The sequence below is a fragment of the Dermacentor variabilis genome, chromosome 3, assembly GCF_050947875.1.
Source record: "Dermacentor variabilis isolate Ectoservices chromosome 3, ASM5094787v1, whole genome shotgun sequence".
In the NCBI taxonomy this organism is placed as follows: Eukaryota; Metazoa; Arthropoda; class Arachnida; order Ixodida; family Ixodidae; genus Dermacentor; species Dermacentor variabilis.
The window spans coordinates 77,100,400-77,112,116 of record NC_134570.1 but is presented as its reverse complement, the minus strand read 5'-3'; the positions used below and the strand labels follow the sequence as shown (position 1 = coordinate 77,112,116).

General features: G+C 46.9%; 1 protein-coding gene across 1 annotated transcript in view; it reads right to left on the bottom strand.

Annotated features, from left to right (window-relative positions):
* Positions 1 to 382: 382 nt before the first annotated feature.
* LOC142573997 (uncharacterized) overlaps positions 383 to 11,717 on the bottom strand; it is a 29,719-nt gene continuing 18,384 nt past the window's right edge. Inside the window, exons 7-8 of the mRNA XM_075683197.1 lie at positions 6,407 to 6,463; positions 383 to 468 (exon numbers count right to left, since the gene is read on the bottom strand). Of these exons, the coding sequence (XP_075539312.1) occupies positions 421 to 468; positions 6,407 to 6,463 (105 nt within the window). The 3' untranslated portion in view covers positions 383 to 420. The remainder of the gene's footprint in view (positions 469 to 6,406; positions 6,464 to 11,717) is intronic.

Sequence of the window (11,717 nt, the reverse complement as noted above, 5' to 3'; positions counted from 1 at the left end):
ATTGAGGCAAACGCCGATGATGGTATCTGTGGTACCATTCTAGCATTTGAAGTCATAGGCGCGAGGATGTTTTGTATCCTAGTCATCGTTTCCACGAGGCGACGAGCGCGGAGGTCAACATTAATGGCGAAGTAGGTCAGAAAATCCGCACCCAATATGGTCATGCGTACGTCTGCAACAAGGAACTCTCGCCGGAAGGTGCGTCGGAGACCCAAGTCGATAGTAAGAGAGCGCTGACCGCATGTATGGATAGAAGAGCTGTTGGCTGCTTGATGACGTGCTTTCTTTTTTTCACGCTACCGGTTTAGTCGCGCGCCAGGTCCGACGCTGACCACTGCCTCTGTATCCACGACACTATACTATATAACACACTCGCTCGAATCGCTGGAGAAAAATGTACATATTTTATTGCCAGTTTAGTTACGAGCTGTTGTTCGTCCTTTTTTTGTGAACTCTCGACAAGCAGTCCTGAAAGAAACAAAGGAAGAAAGAAAAAAAGAAGAGGATAGCTTCAAACTTCCGTATATTACAGTAGTTTCTCCAATTAAAGCTAAAGATAAACAAACCGTGCAATGTCGCCCAAGTCATATATATTTAGCGCTTCCTGGATAATTATAAAACATCATTATGGCATTTCAAAAATTAAGCTGTGTAAAAAAAAAACATCGAGGTCGAGCGTAAGGTGAGTGGCAGTGACGTATGTATGGGCTTTACAACAGGTGAAAACGGGCAATTTCGAAGTTGGGCTCGATGATGAAAGCTAACATATTACAATTTCCACATGCACAAGTTGTTGCTTTCTGAGGTTTCCCCTAACAGTGGACCTTGACGGTCTTAAATAGAATCCCGCGCTCGATAGTGACTGATGAGAGGAAGAGTACCTGTGGCAGGGTCACCAAGAGGTGGGTTTTGCCTGATCTTTGGCTTCTACGTGCCGGTGAAACCTAGCTCTTTCCCACTTGATCACCGACACTCCTGATTTTGCGTGAGAACGCCAGACGAAAATGGTTGCTATCGGTTCTTAAGCCCGCCGCAAGCTTTCCCGGTATGCACACTTGTTACCATCGAGAACGGAAGTGAAGGGGACGTCTCGCGATCGAGGACAATTATACCGAGCAAATAAAGTACAGGAAAAAAAGGGTGCTGTCACTGGTCACAGGCTCGCCGCAAGCGTTTCCAGTGTGTTGACTTGCTACCCTTGGGAGCACAAGAGCCAAAGATATCGCTTCAAGAAAATTGATGCCGCATGCAAAGAATGCCGGACAAAGGGGCTGCTAAAATTAATCCCAGGCTAGCCTGAAGTGACTGGCGCGCCTCGCGATTAATGATAATTATCCTGCGCAAATTGAGTGCAGGGTGAAAAATATTAAAGATGATCGCATGCTCGCCACAAGCGTTTCCGGTAGGCTGACTTGCCACCTATGAGAGCGGAAGTTCTGGGGACGTCTCACGGTTGAGGAACATTATTTCCAGCAAATGAAGTCCACGACAAAAAAAAAGTGTTGCCACCAGTCACAGACTCGCCGCCGGCGTTTCCAACATGCCAACTCGCCACCCTTGGGAAGGACGGTTCCGGGGGCATCTGGTAACTGAGGACAATTATGCCGCACGAAAACAGTGCAGGACAGCGGAAGTGTTAAAATGGATTGCAGGCTCGCCACAAGCGTTCTCGGAATGCTGAATTGTCACCATTTGGAACGGAAATGCCGTGGACATCTCGCGGTTGAGGACGATTATGGCGATCAAATTAAATACAGGACGGAGAGCGTTGCCACTGGTCGCAGGCTCGCCACAAACTTCTCAGACTGGCGTGTAAATTGTAATGCAAGAAAAAAGAAAGACAGGGCGCGATAACAGAAGTCAAGTCTGTGAGCTCTCACCCGACTCCTCTGCCTCTGGCACCCTTTTGGAGGATCGACAAGAAGACAACACAAAGAGAAATTTTATAATATTTAGTGAGACTGGACAACGCAGTCGAGTTCACACGTGCCGTGGAAGGTTGTGTTACACTGTCAATCTGCGCGCGCCGACTGTTTGAAGCAATACAGACGCTACTCTTACCGGTGAATTGATAGCACAGAACTATGCCGAGCATGGCGCAAGGACCCAATTTGAAAATTTGCATCTTGTTTAAAACCAAAATAAAATGGGGTAATCACGAAACTCAAACCCCTAATAAACAGCCCTATCTAATGCTCTAGATGTCATAATTTTACAAAGAGTACCTCATTGACAAAAGTGTAGACAAAAGTGGACCAAAACCTGAATTTTTTTATGTTTGGCATGATCTTTCACGAACCCCCCCCCCCCTAGAGTGTGTTGACATTTAAATAATATTCCTGTAACATACATATCTAAGCCAATTCAGTAAAATAATGACAATGAACAAACGAAACAAATGGTAGCTTCGCCATGAAAAAAGGTCAGTTTGTTACATTTTTGTCAGAATTCGGGACTTCTGAGGGACATCTTGTGACCGAAGTTGCCAATAAGCACCTTTACATATGGAAGAGCTTGTAGGTTCGGTAGGCGAGATTTCTAAGCGTTAGGCGCTAAAATATCTTTTATATTAATTTCTTGTCAGGACCTTGTTCCGCTCACTGGAGCAAAAGTTGAAACCACATCTTGTGACAAGAAAACTTTTTTCAGCGAAAATATTTTCGGGAATCCCTCTTCTGAGCAATGTAATACTAGCCAGGATTCTTTTTTTTTTTTTTTTTGGCAGAATCTGAGAAGGTCGATTGACGCGTCTGGGACACTTGGCGTGCAATGACCTTTTCTTCAATTCTGCCACCTCGAGAGACAAATTCAGGCAAACATGTCCTCCGCGACTGAATCGCACGCTTAAGTGACACTCAAAAAACACTTCACCTGCTAGGCATGCAATTTTCCGGAAAACTTGAACAACTGAAGTCTTCATGATTGTACTAGAGTGCAGAATGGTCATCTGAATACTCCTAATATTCACATCAAGCGCCTTACACCTCAAGGTCAAGATCTCTCGTGCTAAAACACAGAACACGTACGTCCCCTAAGTTTATGAACCAAGGGTTCTGCCGATAAAGAGAAGGGACCCCGATACTCATGGTTTCATTGGCTGTCAATCTTGACCGCACTGGGTCCTCTACGGCATACGAAAGTTTCGTCATTCGAGCAGTCTGTTGCTAACTGAAGTCTTACCACGAGCAGCCTGTTGTCTTATTAGGGAGCAAGGATGTAGCGCATTTATTATAACGTCGGTTGCCCTTAGAGAAGTGTATTCAGCGTACATTACGTACAGTTACATAACTACGTAGCATTTGCTTCGTCATCATGTTACAGTGGCTAGCCTCACACATCGACGCAACAGGCAAGGAGGTTGCTGACAGTCTTCCGCGCGCAACGTTTTATTTCAGACCAACGATGATGCTCCTCAGGACGCAGGAAAATTGATGAATCAGGCTGTCTCAAGCCACTTTCGTTCGCTGTGACCTCCACCGTACCAACTTTGCGTGACTAAGGAACTTTACAAAACTGGAGCCGCTCTCTTTCATTGCATCGCCACACGGTCAGCGCAACAGGGTTATATGGACACAGGTTGGAGCGTTACTGAATTCGACACAAAATGTAAAGGGCTAAATAATCATGGAGCGTAGTACAATGCCCCACCCGCTAGTGCAAGGTTGTGTCAGCGAGAGCGTTTGGTATATAGGAGGGAGGTGTTTCGCCTCTTCAAATTTTTCCGCGATGCAGAGCAACACTGTAATTTGTGACCCGTGCGGGCGGTCTATCAGCGCGAAGATGAATGAATGGCAGGCACCATGTAGCGGCCCAGTGAGACTCCGTCCTTTCCTTTAGTCTTCCCTCTATATTGTGGTGGGCATCTGGCTCTGCTTCAATTGATAAAAGGCACGCGGGCGGAGCAACTGCCGGTAGATTGTCCGCGGTTCGGTTGTTGTTGCCTCAAAACGTGGCACGGTCCGCCTGCAGCTAACGGCGCTCATATTCCTCCTCTTGGTAAGCAAACGTCCCAGGTCGCTCACGATGCTCTTGGGAACCGCTGAACCAAAGGCCATTTTACCGCAGCAACGAGTCTACAAATTAACTTTGAAACCAAACGGTACTTTTCTTCAACTTTTTGAAATGACTGCTACTTTTTGTGCTTATTGTGACGCGCCTGCAAATGCGTTAGCAGCTGGCTAGATTCCTTTCTTTAAACTTCATGACTCAGCAGTGTCTACAGCGTCTACGGAGGGACAAGAAAGGAAGAAATGCAACGGCTGGAGAGGCAGAGGCACGATATGTTCGCAGAAAGCAATATCAATTTAGCCACACTGTGGCCTCCAATATCGAACGGCGTAAGGAACCGATCGCCGGGGCACTGCAGTACCGAATATCAACACGATGATAAGCGGGGCAGCGGCAGAGCTTTGAGTGCAGTGAGAACGATAAAAAATAGGGTAGGGTATCGAAAACACGCTTCCATTAACACGAGGCGCAAGCGAGAACAATCAGTTTCTAAGGTATCGTGTGATGATAGCAATAAAAAAGTCACAGGCCTGCGCGGCACATGCAGCACAGTCACAGCGCAAGCTGGCGGAGCGGCTCCACGGGAGCTCCATTTTCGGCCCCACGCACCAGAAGGTCTTCGCGGCGTAGTGTCTTCGCGTCATTTTCACGAGAACGATCTGAACTGTCCGCCCGCCGTCGACGGCGAGTTTCGGCTTTTCCTTCTCCCTGCACAGCGGTCTGCTGAGCCCCACGGTACCATGCCGCAGCCCCGCTACTATTCGCTCCCTCAGCAGCGGTTCGTACGTAGCGAGAAGGCGCCACGACGCGTACCGAAGAGTAAACACAGGTATACACACTACGTGGCGCACATGTCCAATCTATTGAACCGTGGCACGGTACGTCGTTATTGACAAAGATGGTAATAATGATGGTTTATTGTCGTCCCCTTGGAAACGGGGTGGTGACACATAGCCATCTAGCCTGCTCGAGTTCACCAGGTCCAGCTGCGCGTAGCATGCAACTCCTATACGCAACCGCTACATGTCGGGACACCTCATGGAACATAACGCAACTGCAACACAAAGTTTGTAGGCACCAACCCAACGCGGTGCGCATGTCCCATCGCGTGTGAAGTGGCCAAATACCATGATAATGATTATGAGGATGATTTAATGGCATTTCGTTTGAAACGGAACGGTGACAAGCGGTCACCTAGCCTGCGTGAATTAATCATGTATATCACACGTTTTCCATTACAGCAATATTTACACAGTTCCTTAACCTTTTTTTTTTTCTTCCTCAAGACTTCTCTTGTGCACTACTATAGAACTACTGCATGCCGTCCCAACTGGTGCAATAATATGCAACTGTAATGCAATGGATGCACGTTTAGACGCTACGCGGCGCGCATTTAACATCGCAAGCCAAGTGGCACGATAGGGTGGTGGTGGTGGTGGTGGTAGTGGCGGTGATTATTATTATTATTATTATTATTATTATTATTATTATTATTATTATTATTATTATTATTATTATTATTATTATTATTATTATTATTATTATTATTTATTTGCATCCTCTTTGAAACGCGGCGTTGACATAGTCACCTAGCCAGCTTGATTTACTCGGTTGCACAATACATATTTTTTCATGAGAGTGGCCTGTTGGGCTAGTTGGTACATGGTTATGCTAAGAGAATGCCAGCAAACTTGAGAGTAGGAAAAAATTGAGAGGCAGACATAGACAAAGTCACAGGAAGGTGGCTAATCCAGCCACCTTCCTGTCACTTTGTCTATGTCTGCCTCTCAATTTTTTCCTACTCTCAAGTTTGCTGGCATTCTCCTAGCATATTTTTTCTAGCATTACTGTATGCATCTCCTTAAACTACTTTTTTTTTCTCAAACCTTCTTTAACTGCTTTCTACATGTGCATCTGCCACATAGCTTTCTAGCTGGTGTAATGAAATGAAACTGCAAAGCAAAATGCGCATGTCACATGGCGTGTCTACTGGCGCATTAGAAAGCATTCATATGGCATTATTCCGCTACATGCCAGAAAGCGCTGGCGCGGCTATGCGCACTGACTCCACACAGCGGGCCCGTATTCGAACCAGACGGGAACTGAGTATCTTTTTTCCTCATTCCCGGCGATAGCTGCTACGGACACCGGACACCGGCGGCGGCGGACCCCGTCACCAATCGAAACGGCTATAGGAATGAGCCCATAACAGTCTTACGCAACAAAACGGACACATTGAAACCCGTTTTAAAGTGTCCGAAAGCTCTTTTATGCAAATAGCAAAATAGGCTAAAGGTGTTCATAAGGCACCGCAGCCTATCTACAATTATGAATTGAATTTAGGGGCAGTATATGGGGCACTGGTTACCCGAAGATGAAGAAGTACAACTGTGCTCACCATGAGTCCCCTGAGCTTCGTGATCAAAACCCACATGGATATCTTCCCTCTTTTCAACTGAAATGAAGCGAACACAATGGCGCTTGATTAAATAGATGCACACTGAGTGGAATATCCACGTTACGCTAAGGTACGGGTGCTTTGCACCCGCCATTGCGTTGCAGAGAGCGTGGGTGCCGATCTAGTGCGGAAAAAAACCGATTGTTTGTTTCGGCATAAATATCAAGCAACAAGGGAGCTTATGGAAGCATTTAATATTAATTGGGAATTAAGGCGAAAGGTGCGTCAGTAAGCCGTCTGTCACTCTTAGGAATAAAGAGTTGAGATATTTACAAGAAGGTGCATCACGGTGGATTGTTGTTAAGTTTAATAGGGAAGTCTTCTATTGGCTTTATTTGTTTTTTGTTTTTGTTATGACACACTGAGTTATTCCACGTGATGAGGCACTGCTGTATTCCACGGGCGGTTCGACACGTCACCAACATGGCTCCTGCTGCACAGTTACAGTCGCTTAGTTGTTGACCTGTCGGGCCATGTTTATAAATGTGAAATTCCTCGAAATAAACTTCAGTCGAGTCAGCGCCAGTGTCCTTGTCTGTTTAGCGCTGTTACTTTTTGAAACATGAAGCTCACTATATTCCCTCTCTGTGGTCGGCCATTTGCCAAGTTCTTTCTCGACTCTTGTGACTGTATTTATTTGTCTCGCGTTCAAATATGGGCTGTCATACTTCGTTCCTTGCTCTCTTTACCCAACTACGTGGCCCATTTTCAAAATGATGCGTTTACGGCCACTCCCTATGCCGCTATAACCTTCCACATTAAAGACCAATTCTCTCAACTTATGGTAATTCTTACAGTCATCAGACAGTGACCAGTGGTCGACTGCCTATTTCCGACTTCGCGTGTGATCTGGCCATCACATTTAATCCCCGTGTTGAATAAGGGGGTTACGTCGCTCGCAGAGGTCTAGCATTAACTACCCGTTGCTGTCGGTATAACAGTCTAGGTCCTGTATGTGGGCATTCATGTCACCTAACAGGATAATTTCGGCATTTTCACCAAAACGCCTAATATCAGCATTTAGGTATTCCAATAACTCTTCATTTTTCTTTTCCATTTTTATTCTGTCCGCAAATACGTTACGCCCAGCCAAGTTTTCTTTCCCCTAATTGTGCCTGATGCTGAAAGATGCTGTTGACACTTTAAAATTACTCTTTCTAATTTGGCCCCCTAATGTATGAGTATTCCAACTCCTCCTCCCTCTCTTTCCGATTTAATTTTCCTGCACCCTTCCCGAACATAATTCTCAATCACTGGTGGCTCTTTTAAGTCACTCAGCTACGTTCCGGTAACCACATACGCACCTATTTGTCCCCTATTTTATTTAAGTGCTCCTGAATATATTACAATTTTGCCTTTTTTCTGCCACCGTGCATGTTTATGTAGCCTATTGCACAGCGAGCTTCCTTCTTTCTTCTTTTCCTCCTTTTTCTTTCCTTGATGGCGATGCTAGTCTGAGATTCCCCAAGAGGACCTTCTTCATTACTACCTAACCTTGACTCCTGAGCGCCGTGGACACCCTCCCCCCCCCCCCTACCTCCCCATTAAATAAAAGCAATTTCGCGGCCAGCAAGCTCGTCCGCCCACCTCGTCCAAGCCAGCGATTGAAGTGGATTCCGTCACGTTGAAAATCATCGTACCTTCTCATTCACTGTTTACTTCTACAACCTCGAAACCTTTCTCTCGACTCACTTTCCATGTAGCTTCATTGACGGCCGCAACCACTTTTTGTACATTAGTGAAACGTAAAGGTACCTGCGACACCGTGCTCACCGCAATCTGAACCCGAGTGCACAACCCGCTGAAGTCATCTACACCCTTCGCCAAACGTTAAGATAGTCCTGATCTTTTTCTGTTTACCGCATAATTTTTCCCCAGCTATGCGAACACCTCCATTGTCACTACGTGCCCAGCTCTGGCTCTGTTATGACTCAGTCACGGAAACCGTCATAACTACGGAGCTCCCTAAACTGATCTAAAGAGGGACAAATTCAATCTATTAGTTTTTTTTTTTTTTTTGTCTGAGTACAACAAGATGATTGCAGGGATTCTATGCCGTTGAGAGTCGTAAAATGTATTAATGTATAAAATAATTGCTCGCGCAATTCTGGGGTGCCTGCGGTGCCACAGCGGGAGAGCACGCAAGATTCTACCGGAAATAAGTTCACCAGGTTGACACGGCAGCTTCCCTGGGGCGTCGCGTCTGTTGAATTGCAGCGGGTTTCGGTAGGCGTAAATAGCAGCCCAAGTCATACACAGGTACCCAGCTTCTCACTCGAGCGTTCAACGTCTCCCGGCGAGGCTGGTAGGTAGCAATCGCGAGTATCGCTAACGGGTCGGACATTGCAGCCCAGGTTGGCCACGAGCATCTCGAGAGTTGTGGTCAAGGGCGAGTACTATGCACAAAAAATAACAAAAAAAAAGGAGCCAGGTTGGAAGAGGAGGACACGGCTCAGTGCAGCCCCGGCAGTGCATGTCTTGGGAAGAGGAGAGGTAGAGGTTGAGACCAGCCACAAGAGGCCGGGCGGGTCCCATTGTCCGATTCGGCAGAGCAACTCACGTAGCCTGTACACGTGTAGACACTGCAGTGCACCCATCATGCTTGCACGGAATGGGCTAATGCCCTCCAAACAAGTGCAACGCTGGAGCATTGGTGGCAACATCGAAATGACAGCGCAGCGCAAGCTTCGGTGGCAATAGCAGCAGTCCACAGACGTGGTTTGTGGTGTAGACGTCCACTCTTACACGGGCGGTTATGGCGAGTTCCTGCTCACTCGTTAAAGTGGCTATTCCGACTGTTAAATATACGAGCGCTCTTCTTTTTACCATAATAATGATGGAACAAAAAGCTTTTCTTCCGTAAGCTTTTTGTCCATCATCACGGTTAGCTGGCACGTTCTTTTACGAAGACATTTAGCTCAAAAATGTCCACTTAACTCGTTATATTTTAATGCGATTAGAATTATTTTAATGCGATCAACAATCTTAGGGTATGAGGCAAACATTTTGACAGAATTGCATGTCTGGTTGGGTTAATTAATTATGGCTCAAGTTGCATTGGGAAAATAAATTATTTTTTGGTTGGACCCTCTTCAAGGTCATAATCTTAGGGTATGTATGTATGTATGTATGTATGTATGTATGTATGTATGTATGTATGTATGTATGTATGTATGTATGTATGTATGTATGTATGTATGTATGTATGTATGTATGTATGTATGTATGTATGTATGTATGTATGTATGTATCTTACGGCTTAACTGCTCGACTTCGTAGTCCGTGGTCGAATGGGTAGCACATCGGGCTGCTGTGCTGAGGGAACAGGGTTCGAAGAACCATCGAACCAGCTTTGGCCACTGTGTATGCGGCAATGTGTTCATACAAGCCGCTCCTCAGCGAACCTTTTTCACGCCAACATAGGTCACTCAGATACGGGAATAGGTAGGCACCGCTGTTCAAAGAAACCCTGACGCCGGATTGGAGATTACTTGGTGTGTACCACTTGGTCCGTGCTCGCTTCCAAAGAAACTCTCTGATCCCAACTTTGGTCACCAGGTGACAGTAAGTGTGTGCCGCTCTTCAATGAACATATTTGACGCGAACTTGTGTAACTAGGCATGTACCAAAGGAAATGTGCTGCTCTACAATGACAAGAAGATCCCTTAAGTTTATCCGATGCCTAGCGAAGTCGAAGCCCCGTGACAAGGGTTCCTCAAGGACAGCAGCCCGATACTTCAGCAGGCTGTGCCACAAATTCACTATGTATGTGCCCCCTTTCAATGAACGCCTTTCACGCCGGCGCTTTAGCGAGCTGCGCCATGAATGCACTGGGTATTTGCCGCTCTTCAATGAACCTCTCGCCAACTTGAGTCCCTGACTATGTGCCACTGAGTGTGCGGGAAGCGAGGGAAAAAGTTTGAGAGTTCTCGTCTTCTCGTCTCGGAGGCCACGAGCGTACTTCTCGGCAGGGCCACTAGACGGCACAGCGCATCCAGAAAGAAGCGCGAGAGAGGAGCCCAATTGCCGCATGACGCGTTTTTCACCATTCGCACGCACCGGCGCGCCAAACATATCGGAAGCCACGCGTAGGCTTCGTGGAGGCGGCGCTAGATAGCGCCGAGTGTTCTTAGAGAAGCGCGAAAGATGAAGGCCACTGCAGTGCACGCCTCATGCATAACGCGTTTCAACGCTGGCGCAACGTTGTGTCGCTGTATTGTTTCAATGCTAAGCGATTTGCTGTCGGCAGTCATCGTGAGATGGGTTCTGCCGCTTTTTGGTAGAGCGGCACGCAGCTACTGGCACATATGCCCTGACCCAAGTAGGCATCGCAAAGGTTCACTGAAGACCACAATTGACCCAGTGGCACATACCCAGTGTTCCAAGTCGGCGTCAAAGAGTTTCTTCGAAGTGCGGCACCTACCCAATGTCGCAGCTGCAGTTACCCGTGTCCGCGTCACATACACAGTGACCCAAGGTCGTGCACTGGTTGGTTTCGAACCTTGTCCCCTCAGCACAGCAGTCCGACGCGCTACCCTGTAACAAAGGTAGGCGGGGAAATGTTTGCATACAAACACAGATACATAACAACATATCTCGATAACCCCGAAAAGTGCGTGAACTACCCTAAGACTGCTGAAGCATTAAAAAGTCTTACCTAAGTTAGTGCGAGTCGCTCCAGAAGGTGTCATGGTCGAAAGGATTTATGACGCACGGAAAAACAACAAATGCGTGAACGTATGAAGACTGGACTGGCCATCCTTCGGAGTACAGGAGAAACAAAGCACAGGCTGCTTTGAAAAGTGACTGAGAAATATGAAAGTAAATATAATGGCGACAAAGATGTTTACGTACGAATACAGAAAAAGCGTCGAGTCACAGTGGATAAAAAAGTCGTATTTCCGCTCGAAAGCCAGAGCAGTGATAGCGATACCAAAAGCAACTGAAGCAAACAAGCATGGTGTCCCGCACGCTCAAGCAAACACGAACTGCTACCACTCGGTGACCGTGAGTACTCACTGTCACAACGCTGGCGTGATGCAGAGCGCAAGCCGAGGGAAGCTAACACTTCGTGCTGCCTCTCACGTCAACGCGTCTCCTAAACTTGAGAGTACGCGACCTTCAACGCTAGGGTGCACGGGAAGACAGCGCATATGTAGTGACATGCCATCTCAGCTCACCCAGTCTCTGCGGCACCAAGATATAGTATGAGGGCCGCGCGGAGAGCTATGCGCAGCCACGGCCAGGCTAA